General features: G+C 38.0%; 1 protein-coding gene across 3 annotated transcripts in view; it reads left to right on the forward strand.

The window, feature by feature from the left end:
* SSBP4 (single stranded DNA binding protein 4) overlaps positions 1-23,976 on the forward strand; it is a 1,807,268-nt gene extending 1,783,292 nt beyond the window's left edge. For all 3 annotated transcript variants that reach the window (XM_044053843.1, XM_044053842.1, XM_044053844.1), the window contains one exon: positions 12,207-23,976. In XM_044053843.1, coding sequence (XP_043909778.1) covers positions 12,207-12,236 — 30 coding nt within the window. In that variant the 3' untranslated portion in view covers positions 12,237-23,976. The remainder of the gene's footprint in view (positions 1-12,206) is intronic.
* The last annotated feature ends 249 nt before the right edge of the window (positions 23,977-24,225 follow it).

The raw sequence follows: 24,225 nt of genomic DNA on the forward strand, positions 1-24,225 counted from the left end.
AACCTAGGTCCTGGCAGAAAAGATGGCAAAAACGTGTAATGGCCATGTTTCGTTATTTTTATTTATTTTTGGAGAGGGGGGGGTGAATTTCATAGTGTTTTTCGGTGTTGCTCTCTAGGGTAAATTGTTATACGTGTACTTTATTGATTCTAATCCTGTCCCCTCTTTGTAAACCCAGGGTATGATCCAAACTGCTGGTTTGAAATTCTAAGTCTGTATTTTTAAACAACATTCACAATAAAGTTGAAATCTTTTTGTGGATTATTAATACTGAAGTTAGAATGTATAGTACTCTGTCATGTTTTGCTGTTACCGACTTAACATTTGTTAACTGTGTAGTTGTCCTTATCTGTTAGAAAATAAGCTTTGGTTGTCTGTTTTCCTTTCACTGGGGAAAGTAACTATTCATCCTCTTTACCTGTCATGTCAGTGTCCTAACAGCCCAACTCTTGTGAGTTTTTCAGGTATTTTGCATGTCATCAGTTCAGGTCCTGTCTGTAAACATGTTTATTTCTAACACCTGTGACACTCATTCTGACAGGATTCCAGGAAGTCCACTGCCCCTTATAGTATTAGAGATTCTATGTACTTACTCCTGTAGGCTACGTGTCTTGTAAACCACCTGTCTGTCATCTTGTTACCACTCCTGCACTGATTTCCTTAGCGCAAATTAATTTCTCTGCATTTCCTTTCCGTCCGTATTCTACCCTTGTCAACTATCACTGGTTGTACTTCTGTTCCATATTTGTTATACTTGCTACACCTCAGCCACTTGTTTTCTACCTCTTTCTACCATAATATAAGATTACTTTTTCATTTAGCTTCAGTAAAGTACCTGCTGTATCCTGTGTAATTACCTAATGCTACCATATGGTATGTATATTTCTGAACTACATTTGAGATTTTATGGCATTCTTCAGTCTTCCCTGTATTTTGACTCTGTTTTGTATTACAAATGTACTGCACTAATTGTTGTCTCTGTTTTTGTTAATGTCATTATATGGAGCTTGTCTCCTCGGGCCACCACTGAAAATGGGCTCTTGCTCAGTCGGACTAACCTGGCTAACAAATGTCAAAATAAAAGAATAAATAAAATTATGGTGAATAAGGGTAAACTCTGAATCCATGTTTGTGAGCTTAAAGACATCCTGTGCTGTAATGCAGTATAGTCTTTCATTTTAATGAAATTCATGCCTTTGGGCCTTGGTGTTGTACCTGTGCATCGGTTTTCTGATTATTGGACTAACAGATTTATGTCTCTTAGTATCAAGTGTTCTCTGCCACACCCCTTCTACATTGTTTGATGCACCCCTCATAGTTTGATTCATGGACACTTTCAGTTCACCATTTTCATTAACACCTCCCTGTAAACTTTCATGACCTGTATACAGCCTTAGTCCTTGCTGATGATTTTGCCAACTTCTTGTAATTAGCCAACATCTGCATGTGTTCTATTGAATTTCCACCAGGAGGAGTGTTGTGGATTTTTTTGCCCCATCAGATTAACCATGTAGCTATGTTTGTGCCCCAGTGTACTCCCATCCTGCCTGGTGTGGCAGTTCATATCACCCTATAGGATCCCCCCTTTCAGGTGCCTTAATTAGCCATTTTGAGTACAGCACAGTAGTGAAAAGTGCGAGTTCATCATAGGCAGCCTTCATTCATATCTAACAAGGATTGTTTTTACCTCCTCCTTCCCAAACTGCTTGTAGATGTTGCCTTTATTCAGGCCTGACAATGTCTTTATTCAGGCCTGACAGTGTCTTTATTCAGGCCTGACAATGTCTTTATTCATGCTGGGATGGTATTCTTCTCTTCTTGTGGATGCTGCCTTTATGAATTCCCAAGAAGAACTCTTGTGTACATTCTAAGTGGTAAATCTGCCATGACTCTTTAGCCAAGACGCAGGATGCGCGCTGCCTTTTAATTTTGTATTCACAAGTCATATGGCCACAGCTGCCCACACCTGATTTCTGACAGGGTTTCCCCATTGCTTACCCCATTCGTGTAGTCCTTCTCCCTCTCCTAGCTGCTGGCAGGTATTCCACATCACAGGTTTCCATATGCCTTTTTCTCCTAGCTTTGGTGGCAAGTAGGTCTGCCACTGAGTTGAGCATGCTTGTGTACATGCCTGCTAATACACAAATTACCTTTCCCCTTTGATGGTGGAGCACCAGTGTAGAGTAAGCCCTTTTACGTATACTGAAGGGACCTTCCATTTAGAAGAGAATGACACACAAAGTTGGGGGAAAATTACCCTGATGTCCTTTTCTTCCAGACCCCCCCACCCCCCCAAGTCCGCTCTTGATCTGAGCCTGTCAGTGGCACAGAGAGACGCCATAACCCCTCACCGTCAGACCAGATTGTACTGCTTGAGTACCTTGATGTTAGACCAGATGCTTAAGTCATTAAACTTCATGTTAGATTGAAGCAGCTCAAAGTCTGGTAGATCGTTAACACTCCTCTGTCCCCAGAGAAAATAGCTCTGGCAGAATGTTGGCTCACAGGTTAAGGTTTTTGTCTCACAGCTGACCTCTGGCTGTAACCTTTGTGAAGTTTGCATGCTGTGTTTGTGCCTGCAAGAGTTTTCTAGGGACTGTTTTTTTTTTTTCAAATATACATGTTGATTGGGTACTCAAAAATCTTCATATATGACTGAAAATGAAGCAAGAAGGATCAGTACACTTATCAGGTGAAAAAATAAGTAAACTAAACAAAAACGTTTGCCTTAGAAATTGCACAGCATAGATCAAAGATGGTGGCAGGTCTGTAAGCACTGCTATTCCTAACTCTCTGATTTTACCCAGAAAAAAAACTCTTTTCAGCTAAACCAGAGGAACTAAATCATCAAAAGAATACAAGAAATTCACCTAAGAGACATTACAGCAACAAAAAAAGCCAAAAAGAAGAGGAGGAGAATACAAAAATCAGAAGGATTAACTAAGATTTAAAAATAAAGCTGATGATATCTGGTACTGATGCCCTGCTGACTCACTGAACTACTACATTCTACCTAAGTACAAAATGCCAAGGGAAGAAAACACCATGGAAACCTCTACAACAAAAACTAAATACTCAGTACTGGCTTCACCTGAAAAGGATACAACACCTAAAAGACAGAAGACTACAAAACCATTGGATACTTCTAAAGCTCAGTATAAAAATAAATCTGATCAGCCAGCCAACCTAGGTGACATAAAAGATGCATTACTGCCTATACAGCATGCATGCCAAAGTCAAAGTAAACTGTCATTCAGAAATCACACAAGTGCAAAAACTGAATGAAATTCCGTATCTCCAGTCTCCCTGTGCAGACACAGCCCAGACCCAACACAACCCAAATGTCACATAGCCCACAAACTGTGTGCCACCCAACCATAGCCCATGAGGCATAACAACGTACCCAGCACTCTAGTCATAGGTGACTCTATAGTCAGGCACACTGATGTTCCACTCACTAGACTAAACAAGGAGAATGTTACTGTCAGGTGCCAGGATCCGCCACATAACACGCATTCAGGTCACTCCACAACAAGTACAAATATGACTCTGTCATTGTCTATGTTGGTGTGAATGACCTGAGACGTACCTCCCTGGACTACATGAAAAGAGACACGAAGGAGCTCTCCGATCTTGTATCCCAGGCAGGTATGACCCTAGCCCTGAGTAGCATCCTGCCATCACCCAGAATGATACCACAGTACAAGGACAAAATTATTGATTTCAACAATTGGCTAAGCTTCTGGTGTCATTCTAAGGGGATCCAGTATTTGTCTGCCTGGGACGACATGATCGACAGGCCACGATGCTTTACCAGAGATGGCCTGCACCTGTCGCCCTTGGGATTCCAGATACTGGCTAAGGCTCTTTGCCACCCCTATAGTGCCTTTTTTTGGGCAAGGTTCAAATGACAAATTCACCACCGTAAGAGGTACAAGCAAGCAAAATCTGAGGGTAATGCTACTCAATGCTAGAAGTCTAAAACTCAAAATGCACTCACTCGAGGCACTCCTTAAAATGGAGAACATCAACATCTGTGCAGTGACAGAGACCTGGTTCAAAGCTCCAGAGAGCACCCCTGCATTACCAGGCTATCATTCATACCACACCTTTCGGCCACCAAACCTGGAACGAAGCACTAAAGGTGGAGGCGTGGTCATATTCATTAAGGATATCCACACCTCCATGCTAGTTGCACAACATAATGCATCCGAGATTATCCAAGTGCAACTAAATCTGGGCAAGACCGCAATTCAAATTGTAGCTTGCTACAGACCCCCCACCATGCCCCAGGATTCCCACTCCTCATTTCTTGATACACTGGAAAGTATTAGGGTACAACCCAACACCCTAATAATGGGTGATTTCAACTACCCCACCATTAACTGGGAAAACTACTCATGTACCAACTCTTTTGCTCAACGTTTTCTGGAATTCATAAATTCCAACGCCTTGGATCAACTTATTCACACCCCCACCAGAGGCAGCAATATCCTAGACCTGGTCATTACCAACATGGGTAACCAGTGTTCCACATCAGAGGTCAATTCCTCGTTGGTCAGATCCGACCACAAGCTAATCTCCCTAGACATCCACATCCCGCCCCCACCCCCAATTAGGGAAACCACCGTAAAAAACTTCTCCAAAGCCAACTTCACACTTCTTAAGACAGAAGTGGCAAACTTCATGACACCCATGCAGATGGACAATAGAGGTACGACTGCTGAATCCTACACAAATGCACTTTATAAGCACTTACACAAGTGCATGGATCATGCTATCCCTAATAGAACCCAGATGCTATCCTCCAAAAAAGGAAGCCAATCTGGTGGTCCTTTGCCATAAACAAACTCTACAACAGAAGAAAGAAACTGTTGCAAAAAAGAGTAAAATCCCATGACTGGAGGAACTCCGTGATCACCCTCAGTAAGAAGCTGAGATCCCTCATAAAATCCTCTGAAGCCAGTTACGAAAACGAAATTGCCACTGACTCTGAAGACAACCACAAAGCATTCTATAGCTATGTCAAGAATCTCAATGGCAACACTCAGATCTGCTCTGAGTTAGAGCACAATGGCACTAAATACACAGAACCAACTGATATTGCCAACATCCTGGCAGATAGGTTCAGTGCTAACTTTACCCCCCTTTCACCCCCTAGAGGGCCCATCTCTATACCGGAAGAATGCAAAGTTCCTGTAATCACGGCTGCACAGGTAAAAAACACACTCTCCAAAGCCAAGAACACAGCATCCATGGGACCTGACAATATGCCAGGCTGCGTTCTACACTAACTACAGAATGAACTGGGACCCTAAGTACCATGTTCAATCATAGCCTCACCTCAGGCTTTGTGCCCACTGAATGGCGCACCATGACTGTTATCCCACTCCACAAAGGGGGAGCCACGACGGACCCCGGGAACTACCGCCCCATTAGCCTGACGAGCCTGGTCTGCAAGGCCATGGAACGTATCATCATAGAACTGATAAACAATGGACCTTAGAGTATTGCATTATGGTTAATTTACGAATTTCATGTATTGCACTGAAAGAAGTGATATTTTACTGCATTGCTACTGTCCTAGAGGGCCTATAAGTTACAGTCATGGTGAATATTGCACTAAATGTTAGGTGAGACTGGTAACCAGGTTCTTGCACAATTTGAGACAGTTTCTACTGACACAGTTGGGCATCATGGGGTGTAGTGGTTATTAGAGTTCAGCAGCCTGATGACATTAGGGAAGAAGCTGTTCCTGAATCTCGTAGTCCTGCAACGTATGCTTCGGAAGCACTTTCCGGATGAAAGATGCAGGAACAAGTCTGTAAGCAGGGTGAGTGCAGTCTTGAATTATTCCTCTGGACCTGCTGAGACATCTGGATAAGTACACGTTGTGGATAGGTGGTCTTAATGATCCTCTCAGCTGTCTTCACCACTCTCTGGAGGGATTTGCACTCAGATGTAGAGCAGCTTCCATACCATACTACGAGGTTGTTCGTCAGGATGCTTTCTATCTTACCTCTGTAGAAGGTAGTGAGAACTGCTGATGGGAGATTCGCTGTCCTCAGCCGCCTTAAAAAGTGCAGGCTCTGGTGCACTTTCTTGACTGTGGAATTTGTATTTGTGTTCCAGGACAAGTCCTCATCGATGTGCGCTCCCAGAAGCTTTGTGCTTCTCACTCTTTCAACTGTGTCCCCATTGATGGTGAGGGGAAGAGTGTTCCTTGCGATTTTTCTTGTAGTCCACAATTATCTCTTTTGTCTTCACATTTACTGCTAAGTTATCTCCACACCAGATAATGAGTTGTTCTACCTCATCTCTATATGCTGCTTCATTGTCATTACTGATGAGGCCCACTACTGTTGTGTCATCAGCAAACTTGATGCGATTTGTATTGTACCTAGCTGTACAATCATGTGTTAACAGGGTGAACAGGAAGGGACTTAGTACACATCCTTGTGGGGCTCCATGTTGAGTGATGCTATCTGAGGAGTTATTTCCTGCGCACACTTTCTGAGGTCTGTCTGTGAGAAAGTCTAGAATCCAGTTACAAAGTGGAGTGTTGATGCCCAGTTGGAGTAGCTTCATTACCAGATTCAAGACCTTTCCTTACAGTTTAAAACATTCAGAGAATCTTTCAACCAAATCTTGACCAGAATTGAAAAAAACATAACCTAAAATCCTGGAAAATGAAATAAAAATAGACACTGTACAACAAAAAGCTGATTGTAATAAAAAAAAAATTCAAGCCATGCAAGCTAAGTAGACCTTGAAGCACGTTCTAGAAGAAATAATCTAATTACCAGAGGAATACCTGATACTATTACACAGAATAACCTGATAATGACTATGAAACAAATACAACTGTTGCTGGAGGAATCTGGAGATTCGCAACAAATAATTATAGAATGACCTCACCGTGCCTTAAGAGAATCTCAAACAAACAAACCCAGACCTGTATACATTAAATGTTTAAACTACCAGGATGTTTCAAAGATTTTATTTACTGCAAAAAATAAAGGTTTTGTTACCTGGAATAAAATCAAAATCTTCTTTGCACAGGACCTTCCCATCCAAATAAGACAAGCAAGACAGCAGCTCTCACCATTCTATAAATACCTAATAGAGAAAAATATAACATTCCAAATGAAATATCCAAACTCACTCCTTTTCCAAGTTCAGGATGGAAAATACAAGGTGGATAACCCAAAGGAGGCTAAAGTAACCTTCCAAACAGTTTTTAAAGAAATTCCCTGTTTGGAATCAAAATGAAGGAAAAATATTCAGTAAAATGAGTTTAGGATGCTTTTCTGACCACCTGGGAGTCACTTTAGTATGGGACCTTCTAACTTAAGCTGGTTCCAGCTTTGCTAGGCCTCTAAAATGCCACGGCCAACCACGAGGTGAGTAGGGAATTAAAAATACTGCAGTAGGAAGTGAATTGTGTTTTTTGTTCGCTGGGGGACCAATTTAAAGGTTACCACCTCCTAGGACTCTGCAATGAATTGTCTTCCCCCTATGAAGTAACACGAGGCCATAAACCTCAGGGGAAAAGCAAGGTCTGGCAACAAAAAACTTCAGTATGAAGAAATGATGCTATGGAGGTCCGGAGAAGCAGGATTTCAGCAAGATTATAACAGAACATTTGGATATGATTCCCAGCTTTTCTTAAACACCATAAGGTAATGAATCAAAAATCAGTTTGAATAAGTTTATTCTGTATGCAGAATACCTTAAATCTAACAGCCTTCTGCTGATTGGGAAGAAAGACTGCAAAGTAACATTAGACACTAGCTTGAAAGCTTGAAAAGTAGTTTACTAAATATAAACTAATGTATACATTTTTAACGCGCTTTGCTGTACCTGAATTAGCAATATTTCACAAACATCAGAGAAAGAGTGTTAAATAGTGTATCTCATTTTGTAGGTTTAATTGTTGAGAAGCCTCTCATTTGACATAACATTAGAAGTGCAGTCTTATTTTTCTCTTTCTTACAATGACAAAAGCTTGCTCAGGAGGATGCTCTGTTAAATGTGATTGTGTTATAAAAGTGTAACAATCAGGGAGAGATCTTAACTAATAATCTCTTTATAATGGGTACCTTTGAAAAGACAAAAACCGCTCAATCTTTACCTGTCAGGCTGCTGGACAAGCCTTGTAGTATAAAGTTGCAAATTACCAATAGGAGCATTAATTTAACCTCTCAGTAGTCTTATGTTAATTTCATACATAGCAGCAAGCATGTACTGCTCAAATATTAGTCTTGGTTATGTGCTAACAATGGAAAGAGGAGTAATGTAGACTGTTCCTAACAGTACGAGTGTTAAATATTTAATAACTGATGTATCTCTGGGTACTAAATATGTTGATTGTGTTCAATACTGAGAAACATCTGACAAATTAAAGGAAATCAGATATGGAGTTATGGCAAAAAGTATGTTAGAAGATTGATTACCTTAATCTTCTGGTTATGCTCAAAAAATACTACATTAAGTATAAAGAGGTTTAAAAAGTAGTATTGTTTATAAATGTATTAGTTGACTGTGTATGTAAGATTGTTATCACAAGTATCTTGCAGATGAAGACAATAGGAAATAGTACTAAGAAGTGTTGTTTTTAGAACTATTATGTTAGGCTTTATCTACATTGTTGTTGTTATTGTCGGTAAGGGGAATCATACGGAAATTACAATGGATAAAAAATACCCCCTTACACATACAAGTGGAACATATTCGTACACTAAAAACATCTTTCTTTCCTCTCAGTATTCTTGGTCCAGGGAAGTAATGATTAGGCATTGGGCTGGGATGAGAATAGGCAGGTGCCATAATCAAATGAGCTTACCTGAATGTCCATACACACACTATCCATAAATGTTTTATAACATCAAAGACATTACTGAGATAAATGTGGGAACTAGAATCATGGAATGTTAAAGGCCTACAGTTAAAAAACAAAAGAAATCTATTCTTGCATCTTACATTTAAAACCAAAGCCAAAATAATATCAATTCAAGAATCTCATCTTACAAATGAACAAACACAGAAAATAAAAAATGGATAAGACAAATCACAGCTTCAGAGGGGAAAACAAATAGTGCAGGAGTTGCAATAATAAACAAGATTTTCAAGGCAATATAATTAAGCTGATATCGATAAAGAGGGAATATGGTGTTATATAGTTTACACCAACCCCGCCATTCCAAAACCATTTTGAGTGCTAAACATGTATGCTCCATGCAACAATCAACAGCACATTATTATGTCACTATTAATAACAAAATTTAAAGATAACTTTATAATTATTGGGGGGTTACTGGAATTCCTATCAGAATCCAAATAAAGATAGATCTAACCCAAATAAATTGTATAACAAACAGGCCAGACTATCCTATCCAAGGTCTTGATAATCAAAATGAATATTCTTCCCAGAGTTATTTATACATTTATAACCACACAAGTGGTAATACATAAATTCTTTAAACAAATACACTAATTTCTGGCCAAGTTCATTTGGGAGCCTAAAAAAAACAAGAATATCATACCAAAAACTATCTCTACCAAAACTAAAAAGGGGTTTAAATTTACCAGATTTTACCATTATCAATAGTAGTAGAATACTAAAGGTAGCAGAATGTGCCCCTTCAACCAACAAATGGTCTCCTATTTGGCTGAAAATATATCATAGTTATATCAAATCACTAGAAATTAATCCTAGAGCTCTTCCTTTTCTAACCAAAAACAGATGTAACCGCTTATAAGATCATTGAAAAAAGACTTCATTATCGTACTTCAAAAGTTGTTAATTTCCCTTGAACCTGGGCCAGCAATGGACATATTTTAACCAATCCATAATAACCCAAACTTAAAAATTAATAACTCAGTGATAAATCTCAACGACTACCCTTTATTAAAAGACTTGAGAATTCGAGATCTCTACCCTTACCACAACTTTATAATTACAGACCTGAGATCTCAACTTAATTTACCAAAATAGTAAACAATTATCTTGAGACAAATTAGAAAAGTATGTTCCAAACACGTTCAAAACCCCTAATTAAACAAGGTGGATATAAACAACTGTGAAACTCTATGGAACACAATGTTATCGGGGAAAAAATGATATCCAACACACACAAATTAATAGCAGAGATCAAATTCCAAGATAATATACTTATTTCTGACTATTCGTTTAAAAGTAACTCGGCAATAAGTGAACAACAATTAAACCGTGCTTTGACATTGACACATAAAGCTTTACTTTTGAAAATGTTAACTTACACACAACTCATGATCAACAACAATGCGTATCTTACCCCATCAGTACTACACAGATTTAACTCTTCTAATTCACCAAAATGTCCATATTGTAGATCACAGGAAGCACATCTAACTCGTATGTTTTAGAGCTGCAAATGTGTAAACTGTGGAACTCATAAAAATCCAACCACAAAAGCAAGGCAATGAAAAAGCAACTCTTACATGGGAATACACACTACTTCACATTCCTCCCCCAGGAATATCCCACAAGCAAGCGACCATACATATCACATTATTTCTATTAATGAAACTATACATAGCATCCAAATGGGGGGACAGAATGAATATCAATTGGGCCAAATTCAAAAAGATGGCAATTAAACACATGCTAGCTCATAAATGGGTAACTGATGCAAAAAATAAGTGTTAAAAACTAAAAATATGGGAACAGATATTTAACATACTGCTAGCTTAATTCTCCCACATTATCGTAAAGACACAGGCATTATGTGTAAAGATATGCCTTCAACACACATTTTGATAGGTAATGACAAGATTTCTCCATAATAGGATAAGCTCGATAAATGGAAGTAGTAAAATAATTGCTGGCACTTTTGTACAGTTGTAAATATTGATGTTTAGATACTGTTCACCGTTAAATATGTACCCAGTGTATTAGTACTTTGTTGTTCGATCTTTGTTCTGTACATTGAAAAATGCAAAATAAAAGATTTTTGGAAAAAAAAAAGAAATTGCACAGCTTGAATGTGAGGTTTCCTGAATAGGTGCCCCAAGTCTGAACCCAATGCAGGTCTTGCAGAATCTGGTTTAGAAATATTCCCTTATTGCCTTGTACGGAGCACTGCTGATTCACTTAAAGCCAAACATCTACTGACTTTTAGTGGCCTTTGAAGTGCAGTGCTTGCTTCGCACCCTGATTTTCAGACTGCTGCTGTAACTTGACTTTTGCTTCTGTGTTGCTTACAGACTTTTCTCACAGACTCGCTTGTTTCAAATTCCCAAAATGAAAACTCTTGCTGTACCTCCCCACAAGTGCATCTCTGGTGAAAAGCATCTCTCCACATTGAATCTGCAGTTTCAGGTCATTTTCCTTCTCTGTACCGCTGTGATGTTACTGATCCCACCCTTTTTTATTACCATGTTTTCATGCCATCTCTTCTTACTTCCATCTGTTAATGCCTCTCCTTTCATTTCTTTTCCACTCATCTTTTCTTACACTAGTTGAAATGTATCCATGACTACTAATTGAAAGAAAAACATCTAGATCTCAGCTGTAAGAAATGTTTTTGCTAAGTAACACATTCACAAACTGAAAAGTAAGCTTTTTTTTGCAGGGGGCAAACTGCTTGTGCCCCCATGTGGAGAAAGGCACACCCTCCTTAAGCTATATATACCAACTTCACTGCCACACAACAGTGGGGATAGGGCAAAGCTGGTTTTGCTGAATACAGGTTTCCCGCAAAACTCCATCGTACATTTGGAACTTGGAGAAGTGGCACTCCTATTCTTATCACATTCCCACTGAAATTACCCATCCCTTTACTCTCCATGCCCTGCCTTGCTTTTTTGTTTTTTTTACTACATCAGGATTTTTCAGTGCTGATGGCAGTGTTAATCTATAGTTAATCTTCACTTAAACTTGTTGTTTTTGCCATGTTTTGTGAATTCTTTAGTACTTCTTTACCACATGTATGTCGTGAATTGTCCATACACTGGGTTTTGTTTATTTCATTTGTCTACTCTATTGTTTTTCCATCCTGGGTTGTGGCTGAAAAGGGTTCACATGAATTAGTGCATACACCTTCTGGCAAATGAGTACAATTCAATTAAAATAGCATTTGGAAAGGCTAGGCTGAACTTTGACTGTTGCAGTATACTGTATAGTAGGAGAATGCAGTAAACATATATTTGTGTATTTTTTTCAGTACTCCCCCAGCATGACAATGAGTGTGTGATGCTGCCTCGTCCATCCTTACCTTGTAACGAGTGCTGCTCGGACATCATCTTGAAGATGTAATCAAAACAAATCAAAAATAAACTGCGGAGTGTTCAAGAAGAGGCCAAGCATATTAAACCTGTAAAATGTATAGTTACAATGAAAAGTTGACATAAACTGATGAAAAAAAAAATTGGACTGCTTATGCCGCCAGGGTGGCCATCTTCAAAACACTATGAAGAAACGAACAAGGATAGAACTTCCCCTTGCAATGCTGTTTCTTAAGTGTCTTGGTCATCCTCTAGATGGCACCAGTTGACTGCACAGCTGCTTAATGAATTGCAGTTGTGCCCAGTCGTTATAGAGAACTGAGATGTGAAAACTGCAGACTGACTGTACATTTGATGTGAGGTACTCTCCAAGAAGTGGATGTTGGACCTTTTTTGAGAGAAACTGGAACTGTAGCCTCACACATTTTTGTTTGTTTTTTTTAAAGGGTACTACTTGTGGTGTTTTCTGTAAATCAATTCCTCACTCCAGTGACCCCCATACTATTGGCAAGTATGGGTCCACATCTAGATCGCAGGGTTACAGAAGGATGTTGGTAAACCAAAAAACAGTGCAGCTAAGAACTGCAGTATTCACAAATGCGCATACATATACTGACTCAGTGTGTTTTTAGCCAATGTGAGTTTCCATTTTTATTTTCTTTGGTTGCACATTCTGCAATGGTTGCTGTTCCAGTCCTGTTACAAAAGACGCAGTTTTCCCGTTGCTGCAGTGTGTCTTAATTTGTGCTGAATTAAAGTTTACAGGTTCCTGCAATAGACTGAGTGATTACATGAGGGTGTAATTCATATGGTACCTGCCCATTGAAGACCGGATGCAGGGCATGTATTTCTTGTAAGACATGCACCCAACATGCTCAAGTCAAAAGTGTCACAGTTAGGAGGAAATTACACATCTGTTTAATACACATACAAATCTATATAAATATATTTCATGAATTCTGTTAATCAAAAAATTGTAAAAACATCTTATGTTATAGTCAGTTAACATATTAACTCACACACCAGAGAGTTCTGTTGCCAAAGTGGCACCTTTCATTTTTACTAAGTATATGTATTAGAATTTTATTCTGATAGCTTATAACAGGAAAAGTGTATAGTTTGTAAGATGTAATATGGGGGCAGCGCATATGAATGAAGATCTGCAAACAGGATTCTTTAAGATAGGTTACTGCATCGCTTTTACTGCTCACTCAAGTATATCTTAAGTTGCTACCTCTCATGTTTTATACAGGTATAGGTCAGATGATGTTGCAGGGGGGATCTGTTCCTCTATAATATGTACTTGCACCCCAAAATGTAGAACAACAGATAAGTGAAACATTTGGCACTATTTGAAGCATCATCTACATTTGTTTGATGTATTTTACCACATATGGAATGTGCTGATTGATTTTATCATTTTTGTTTTACACTGAACTCTTTTAACAACATAAGTGATTTCTTTAATGTTCTGTTAAAAGATTACCGTCATTGATATCGGTGTGGAATGGGGATACTCATACTGCAGTAACCAGGACTGGAAAAGATATTCAGTAATAGAGCTGAGTTAAAAAAAAATGTATGGCCAACTTAAAGATGAGCACTATTTCATGCTTTCAGGCCCATGCTATTAAAACCATGTGATCGGAGTATAAAATTCCATTGAACAGTATGCATCAGGTTTTTTGCCATGGAGCCAGAAATACCTGTTTGCTTCTGTTTGTATGTCAAGGTGGGATGTTTGCAATGCTAAAATGAATCTGGGAAGTGCATAAAAATACACGTTTAACATTATGTAATGATACAGATTAACTGTTTGTCTGTGTAGTATGTACTTTGTTTCAGAAACCATAATTATTCACTTAATTCATAAGGTACTAGCTAGGATTACATTTCAGAATGTGGAAAGGAAAGTTCTTTATGGAGTTTTCTTTCTTCAGATCACAAGTTATGACTGATTCTTGTTACAGGCATAGGCAAATGAAAAATAAGGTGCCAGTATTTTTTGCATTGTTCAGTTTGCAGCCAGGAAATTATTCTTTCTTTTTACAGACCGGTATCTGACGAGACAGGAGCAGTGGTCACAGTGATTTCCTCTGGAATATTGGCTAGTAATGAATACACTGGTGACCCACTTTAACAGATTTCACACACTGAGCACCTGCTCTGCTTTTTTTTACCTGTGATCTGTTGCGGTAGATGTGCTCCATTTATAAAATAAATGGAAACAAAAGAGACAGCAGTACCTCACTTAGACATTCAGACTGTTCAGGTTTTTAATGGTTTTGCAGTCTGGTTGAACAACTGGGTCTGTTATAGTTTGTACCCTTTCACTCCTAAAAATAGGCATATACTTGATTCTTGATACGGATTAGTTATATCATTCCATTTCCTTAAGTTCAGGTTTGCTAAGAAACATAAAATATTTTTTTTAGAAGTATGCAGGTCTGTCCTTTTGTTTTAAACTTTGCAACCACACAGCACTGAACCCCTACACGGTTTCTGAAACTTTCAGAAACAAAAAGTAATTTTACATTTTAGATGCTATGCACATGTAAGCTTTCCTTCTCCATACTGAAAGTTGATTCTATTTAATTACGTAATTAAGTTATGTATCAGTGGACATTTCTGTATTTAAGTCCATTCTGCTGAGAAGAACAAAAGTGATTTCTGAATATAAAAATTTGAGACACTGATCAGTCCAAGTGAAACTAAAAGTTTCTGATCAAGTCATAATGATCACCACCACCACCCATGATGTTGCCTCTAATTTAGCAAACGAATCTTGGGTATTTCTTGCCGTTCTTACTGCAGATATGTGGCTAGCCAACTGATTCAGCATGGAGAGGATCTCTGTTTGCATTCTTCATAACAGGAAATTTTAGAAGTTATTTGATAACAATAAACTGAGGTTACAGAATTATGCTGATATTTTTCATATGTCCTCATTTTTACATTTATGCAGGGTTGCATGAACAAAAAATTTTTTGTGTTCCATCAGATGAAATGTGTGATATCATGTGAGTTTTAGCTTTTTTCAGCTCTGGCTACTCCCTTGTGGCATTGACCCTTTTTTTAATTTGCATGTCAGATTTATGGTTCACTGTAACTCTAAAGATGGCATGTTTGTCTGTACCAAAGCAATTTTATTTTCTTTTTAACTCATTACTGATTATATTATAGCTTTCATCAGTGGTGTCTACTGCTGCTTATGCGGGTAACACCTCATTGCTTGCAAAATGAGCTGAGCCAAAGTTTTCAACGCCTACTAGCATTTTTTATTTCCAGGTTCTTTTTGGTACTTTATTCCAGTTTTGGGAAGCAAACATCAAAGACATGGTGAAGTTACTTTTAATATGCTTTGATATCTGATTCCTTGGTGGTGGTTCTAATGTACGATCAGTGGCAGTTTGTAACCCGTACTGTGGGACCGGAGATTCTTTTGGAGGAGTTCTTTCTCAAATTTCAATTAATAGTGCAACAAAGTACATTCCATCAAAAGTACAAGTTCTTTTGTATTAACAAGGGGCAGTGTAAGGAGTCTGAAGACAAAAGTAATGTGCTTAACAGTTTTACTGTAGAGCAGAAGTGCAGAAAATTCAAGGAAGCAGAATCCCTTTTTTTCTCCCCAATGATAATGAAGTCCTTTTATTTACCATTGTTTTCCCTCTTGGGAGGGGTATTTACAGCTTGTTCACATTCAAGGTATCTCAGAAGGTTAATTGTGGGGCAGTTAAGCAGACAAGCTGGTATGCACATTTTGAGTCTTTGGTAATTCCTCATTTGGCAGGTCAGAGTTCCTGCCATAGAGTGTGTCTGTGTCATTAGTATATATGATATGCCATGTATGTGGAGAGGACGTTACTGATGTACTGAATAGTAGCTGCTTTGATTCCATAAGAAATCTACTTAACCAAATGGCTTCCTATTGTTTCTGCCTGTCATAGGCTGATAGGTTATTATGGACAGAGAGCTATCAAGAAGCTTAGTGAATTCACCCAAGCATGAGGATTAAGCATGCTTGTTTGCCCTGGATAAAACATAGTAAACTAATCCTTTGCATGAAAGGACTCCACAGCCCTTCCACATGGCTTGTGTTGCCCTCTTGACATGATTTCTTCCAGGTGTTAGTGATCACCACTAACAAATATGGCAGACATGAATAATTGGGATGCATCAAGGAATGAAATATGAATGTTTCACACTGGGGCATCCCTTAACTGATGTCCCAGGCACTCTTTTTTTGGGGTGGGGCTACTTCGTTACATGCACAGCTTGTGTTGACCATGCTGTCTTCCAAGTTAAACTAAAAGCTATGCTGCATCACAATCCTTTCTATGTTGTACCAGTACAATCAGCAGATTGTGAAATGCGCTCTCATTAGAAGGGTACTGTGCACTAAATATTTTACCTCAACTCTCCTGATGATAGTTGAAGCTGCTACAGAGCTCACCACTTAACAAGTCTTCAAGTAGCTGTTTTACACTTACCAAAGTCAGTTACATTACACGTGTATGGCTGTAAACCAGTTCACTTTCAGTTCAGATTTTTTCTTTGATTTGTTTAATACTAATTGATTTCAGTTTATTTCTACTTAATTGGATTTTGACCACTTCATGCATTAGAAGGAAACCATTAATTTTAAATAAATTTATTTAGCTGTAGAAATGTTACTCTAAAAAGTCAAACTTGGTGATTCAGTATCTGACTGGAGTCCACCAGGCATTACATTTTCTGTGGCCATGATCCAAAGATTTTATTAGTTTCGTCTGCATCAGTAGCCCACTAAATGAAGGCCAGGCAGATAATATGCCTGTGCTACTGAGAAGTGCACTAGATATACTGTTAATATTCACACCTCAGAAACACTTACTACTTCCTTCAGTACTTTTTATGGCATGATGGGCTAGAAGTTAAAAAAAAAAAAAAAAAAAGCCTTAAAGCTGGAGAGTGAAGCTTGGCAATCTATCAGTGACACTTTAAGGGGGGTATTAGTTTGTTGCAATTTCATTAGAGTGAAACAAACAAGAGCTAAGGAATGAAATTAAATAAGTACAAAGGTTTGTCAGTGAACCTGATTTGATTTTTTTATGATAGGCATCCATATTAAATGTTTGACAGTGTGTAGACCATCAACTGTAGCATAGGTCTGTGGCCCTTGCAGGCAACATATTACAGCATTTTAACGTATGAGCTGTTCTTAGGAAACATAAAAATATATTTCATAACATCACGAATATTGAAAAAAAAAACATGGTCATTAGTTTAACAAGATGAGAATGCAGAATGATGCCCCAGCCAAGTAGGTTTGCTGGTCAGTCCATTTTTCCAGTGCAGAGTTGTTGGCTGCTAAGGCCTATCCTAGCAAGAAATGGGCAAAAAGTATTTGATGTTCCATGCAATGGAGTGTGTGATATTGTTTGACTTTCAGCCCCATACTGGGTGTCAGTCTATCCAACAACGTACACACACACGTTTTCAAGTTTGCTTGGCAACTCAGACTCAATCCTTCATTGTATGTTTGGAATGAGTGAGGAAAATAGAATGGCAGATAGAAACCACTATGATGAACATGTGGAGAATATGCAGACTCCACATAGAGTGTACCCCATAGAATAGAACCTGGGGTCCTAACACTGTGTGGAGTAGTGCTGACCAATGTGGCACTACCAAGTTTAATGGGACAGGAACATTTACAAGCAGTGGAGTTAGATGTCTGATGGATGATAATTGCATGTGCATTTTTACTTGGACTCTTAGTGTTTAGAACTCAGCTTACTTAGATGCATGATGTAACATTGAAATATGCTACTTTAATGAAGGCATTGCTTTTAAATTTGGGGTTTGTACAGTCAGTGTTGTGGAATTGCTTTCATTACTGTGTTGCTGTGATGTCCAGCCTGACCCACAAAGGCAAACCAAGCAAGTCTAAGCATCAGAAGTATATGCCTGCTCAAACTGCCCTGCACATACGCACAAAACTATACTTGGATGTATTTAGTGCCTGTGGCCCGCTTAGTTGCTGCTGTATGCCAGACATCAGTCCCCTCAACCTGACATACTCGGGGAGTAGAATTGTCAAAAAAAAAACTGCCCCAAATGGCTTGTATTGTTCCATGGCCCTAGATACTAGCATTACATACGCATTGACCCTACACCAGCAAATGGACTGCAAGTAGAAACATGCAGCTGAACAAAATGAAAGCTCTTTAATCTGTGAGATCCCTCTGAGTATTGTAGTTACTACATGGCTGCTCTTTCCTATCTTTTTTTTTCCACCTAGCCCAGAAGTACACATTTAAAAATGTAGACATTTAGTCTCCTGGTGTGCTCTCCAACTCTGCTACTGTAATTGAGAGGTAACATTTTGTGATCTCAGTCTTAAATGCACACTTCATTTGCTTTCTTTTTCCACCATTCTCCCCTTTTCTTTATTGCTCAGCATTGTGCTTCTAAGTCAGCCCTAATTTTGAAGTGCATGTCCTGTTCCCTCCTTCCCATGTCCCACTGCCCTGAACCATTCTTTGTTCCCCATTCTGTTTACCATAATGGGTAGTCCTATGACTTGCACAGTTGACCTTCCTGATATTCCTTTCATTACATGGTCTTCAGAATTGGATCAATAATTCCCATTAACGTGACTAGTACCATCTGTAAACTGAGGATGGTGTCTGTAGTTCTGGAGTTTCAAACCCTGGCACTTCGCCCAGCATTTCTTTAAATTTTACAAAAAACATCTTAAGTTGTGTAAGTCAATTCAGCCTTAGGAGTGATTAAACATTCCTCCCTCTGTCCACCTTCAGTGCATGCTTTCTAACACCTAAATCAGCCCTGTTTTCATCCCTTGAGCATTTATACCTTACCTAAACACCTCTGTACTTTTCTACACTGAACTCCAGCTGTCTGTTATCAGCACATGTTGTGGGCAGCCCTTAAGTCATTAGTAAGTAGTGTACTGCTGATGCTATCAGCAAGCATGTTGATGTTCTGTGTCCCTTTGCAATTACCTGTGGCACCCAACTTATTGATGCTTTTTCTTTCAACCATTCCTGCACCAGTTGTTGCTTGAGTATTGGAGCCTAAACGATTTCCTGAATGCCTTTTCAGTTTTTGTTCCGTATGGAGTCTTATTTTTTATGTCGGCATCCTATAAGGCATATTGATGAAGACTTTAATGAATACCAGGTGCATTACGTCTGTAAGTCTCCTTTCATCAACATTACCAGTGATGTTATCATACAAATACTTTGATCATGGCTGTATGCCATTTTCCATGTACTGCATGTCTTGCAGTTGGGATTTTCGACAGGTCACCCCCAAAAGAATCTGCATCCAGAAGGTCTTGCAGCTTTCTGCAAAAAATTGTAGTGTGGATCTCTGGTATCTTACCTTGAAAAATACACATTTTGTGAACTCAATACCTCACTCCAAAGATGTTTTTTTTTTCAATTGTTTGGGCCTTTGCCCTGCAGTAAGTTGTCTATTTCAAGAATCGGTCTTCTGTTGTAAGAGTTAAAAAAAAAAGAAAAAAACAGCAAGTAAAACACTGAAAGCAACTGTAGAGAGGACACTCTGATTAAAGTGATTTACAGATGTTTTGAAACCGACCTTAGCACCACAGCAATTAGTATAAAAACTTTCCCTCATCATCAGGGAACATTTTCATCATCTCATTAATATATTAAAAATTATTTTAAAATATGTGGTTTCTTTGTGCTGACATCAGTGAGGAAAACAAGAACTTGAATCTCTGTGACGTAGGCATAGGCTAGACCATTGTGCATGCACAAAGGTCCTTCATTAAAGCCTATGGACATAGCACGTTACCCTATAGTTACATTACAACTGGAGTAGCTAAATTGTTTGTGGTAATTGTTTAATAAAAAGTTTACAAAGCTTTTTATTAGAAAAGGACAACAAAAAGTAAAAAAGGGCAAACAGGAAAATACATTGTGACATTTTGACTCATCAAATGCTGCAATGTATGTAGAAACATCGGCTTTATACAGTTGAAGGAAAGAAATCATTATTTGCACAAAATTCTGTAAGTGTAGGTGGCATTATTTTTTTTCTGTATGCTTTGCACAGGAAAAAGCTGCTTGAAATTAAAGGAATGTATCACATTGAACAACACAAAGCCCCTTCCCTTCCCTGAACCAAAAGTCATAGTCTTCTGCCTGATTGCCACAGGTAGTTACCATGGAGATAATTGTGATGGTACAGTCAGGAGACAGTTATCATCCAGGGATAGACAACACAGATATATCAGTAAGTACATTTCTATTTTTATTTATTATTTTTTTGTTTGTTTTAAAATACCTTACTTTAATTTCATAGAATGTTGGAATGACAAAAACTTTAAAAAACTATGTAGTGAAGTCACACTGTTAACATATTTTGTTTGCGTATCTTAGATGTACATGTTTGAAACCATACCTTTTTGAAAGGAAGTACATATTTAGAAGCTCATCAGTTCAGGAAAGTATATACATTTTTTCAACAAAATTTCTAGCTCATTGATAAGAAGTAGAAACCTTTTGTTTACCCATTCTTCTGTATTAGCACAAAACGAAGAACTTGTCTGATGGAAATGTGTGTTAGCTGTCCTGATTCCATAAATGATGTACTGAATGACTTTTCAGCCTAAAATTTAAGGTGTAGGGACCTTGTACACTAAGTTCATCAGCCCATTTGTACAAGTAGCCGAGGAACCTGGCCTTGAAGGACTAATACTATGGATGAATTTCACAGGAAAAAAAACAGTAGTATGGTTATTTTGGATGATACCAGTTGTCCATTTTACTGAGCTAGCATGCCTTCAGAAAAATGCAAGACTTGATGCTACAAATTATCACTGCTACTCACCTTGTAGTGGTTACTTGTTATGTATCCACTCCATTTATATTTGAGAATTTCCCGTTATGACACGAATATCCCATTAGTTGTTGGTTGCTTCACAGCTATCAAGAGCAGGGCACGTTTGTGATCATTTTTTGTGCAACTGGATTTATTGGTAGTCATTAATAGTGTTTTTTGTTTACTTTCATAGGAACATGTTTTGAATAAATGTACATTTGTGAAATGCCTGTTTAAAAGGTGGTATACAAGTAAATGTACATTTCTGAATTAGATGTATGAAGGGTGCTTACAAACTGTGTATCTGCTTCAAACTCAGTTGAGGATTTGTTATACAAGGAGCAGGAAAAATGTAATGATGGCACATGAAAATGTGTATTAATAGAAACCTTTATGTTACTTTTTATGATGTCTAATTTTTCTTGGTGTAGAATTGTGCACAGTAAGCTGGCTTCAGTTTCTCCCTCAAGAAAAAAACTTTCTCAAAAGTGAACAGTAGTGGAGGTATGGATGGGATCAGGAGTTACACTAGTACTTTTAGGACCCGACAGTGTTGTACATATGAATACAGATATGTCAGAGAAACCAAGCAGGATAGTATGAATGTACCAGATTCCCCCCTTTCCTCTAGTCATATTCCTGAGCCAAAAAGTTAAATATTAATGGACAGGAATGTACAAGTCTAACTTTTAGTTCTCATGTAGCTGCATATCATAGATGTCTAAAGCCATGCAGACATGTTGGTTTCATTGGTGGACAAAGACCTTTAAGTACCACGAGGATGCTCATATTCCAAGGTAATCAAAAATATTGTGCTTCTACTGAACCAGGGCTCTGCTTGCACTCTTCATTTCGGCACTATACAGATGTCTTCCAGGCCAAGGCACTTTATAGGTTTGTTAACTTTCAGGCTTCTTGGGCAGTTCCCGTTATAGAATGCTTCCCTATGAGCAGCAAATAGTTTTTTTTTTTTTAGGACTGTGAAAATACAGGTGTGCAGCACAAATCAAGCATGGAACATAATCTTAAGTATTTCTTTCATACAAAAAAAAAATATATATATATATATATATCTCAAGGCATTTTGACACCACCCCCACCCCTCGTTTTCTGTGAGGGTATCGTATCCATAGATAGTGAGTATTGCCCAAGTACAGTTAAAAGCATGTTCTGTTAGCTGGTTCATCTACTAGTACTTAGTGCAAAGAAAACAATCCTGGTACAAGATCACAGCTTTACAAGATCATTCTCTAACCCACATTCTGTTCTTGCAATGTGAAGCAGACATTCTGTTCTTATTGTGCATTAACTTGTGTTAGGATAAGACATCATACATTTTAAATGCATTAAGTGCATTGAGGATTTGAGTTTTTAATGAATCTCTGCATTTCACGTGCACAATGCAATCGCGTTCCCCTTACTCTCAGTGTTAGCTGTTGTGTGTCTGAGCATGAATCTGTTAATGGTTCACATTCTTTCATCATGTTGAATGGACAGAGCCAAAAGACTGTATCATATATTTAGGATGTAAGAGTTGGCTGTGATTAGTTACAATGGAATTACGAGTGCAGGTGGGTTTGAAATGCGCAGACAATGTGCATCTTTTTTTTTTTTTTTTTTTTTTTATACAGATGCCCTGGAAGCTGAAATGGTTAATGTGTATTTCACGCGGTGGATAAGAAAAATCTTATATGTGGAATTTGGAATGTAGCAGTCCTGCAGATAAAAACAGGCATTATCTAGTTTTGTTTTCTTTGTAGTTGCTGTAATGTAAATCCAGGGGTAAATTTGCGGGTGTCTTTACCCAGTATTTATGCTTTATTTGTAACTGATCTGGATAAAAAAGAATACCATGCAGGCTCCCTATCCCTAGGGGCATGTGTGTGTCTGGGAGTATTGTAATATAAAGAAAAAAGTGCCGAGTCAGAAACCCTGTAACATATTGCCCATTAAACTCTGTACAGTAATTTTTTCTTAACCCTTTTTATTTAAGATTGTGTTATTCTTCAAAAATACATATGGAATCACAATAGCTAGCAGCAGTGTATAAGCATTTAATACATTTCTCCTCTGTAGTGCATAGAACTAAATGGCATGTATGTGTAGGTTACTAGAGCCTAGTTACATGCATAGGTACATTGAAGTATCATGTGATCATCTTGAGGTAGAGCCTGATGCCATTTGTATACAATATTGCAACATTAAAGCACTAGTCTGTACATCAATAAAAAGCTTCTAAACTGTACAGTTAGGTTGTTGTGTATACATTTTATAAATTTCTTAATCACATAAGGGAGGTAGCAGCTATGTAAATATGTGGTTACAAATAAAATGTTCATAGATATGGTGAATAAACTAAATGAAAGAAAAGCAGATATGGGTCTCCAAAAAAATAACAAACATTCTACCTGGAATACTTTACATTGTGGTCAAAAGATGTTGAATGGACACCTGTTTGAAACTTGTTTTATGCAACAGAGACAGGTTTCTTGGATAGCTCCCTCACACTTGCCTTTGAGGTTGCCATTACTTTGACAAAAAGTAAATATTGTTTTTTTTTCACAAAAAATCAGGTATTTGCAATTTGTGTTCTGCAGCAAATTTGGAGAAAAGTATAATTTTGTCATTTTTAAAATTCAGTGCGTTTTTTTTTTCTTTCTTCTTCATTTGGAGTACTTGTGTTTCAGAAGAGGAATTGACATCGGACATATATAGCAGAGGCAAATTAAACAGCACACTGGTTAATGTTTGTATTCTGTATGTAAAGAAAAGTTTTTGTGTAGTAACAAAGCTGCACCAGAATTTGCTTTTTTGGTGAAAAATTGATTTCACATAAAGAGTAAATATTTTAAATCAGTTTGCTTATTTATTTATTTATTTACTATTTGTTCACCAAGTAGTTGGGCTGGTCTACTGACCATTTTCAACCATGACCTGGGCTCATTGAGCAGCAGTACACCTATAGTGTAAGATACAGAATATGCATAGAAAGAAATGCATAATTAGGAAAAAGCAAGTCACAGCATACAAAAGTGCAAGTACTAGATCACTGGAAACGGACAACAGTTATCAACAAGTACAAATACAGCATCAAAAAACAAG

This window comes from Protopterus annectens, chromosome 13.part0 (assembly GCF_019279795.1).
Source record: "Protopterus annectens isolate FY-2018-M chromosome 13.part0, PAN1.0, whole genome shotgun sequence".
Classification (NCBI taxonomy): domain Eukaryota; kingdom Metazoa; phylum Chordata; order Ceratodontiformes; family Protopteridae; genus Protopterus; species Protopterus annectens.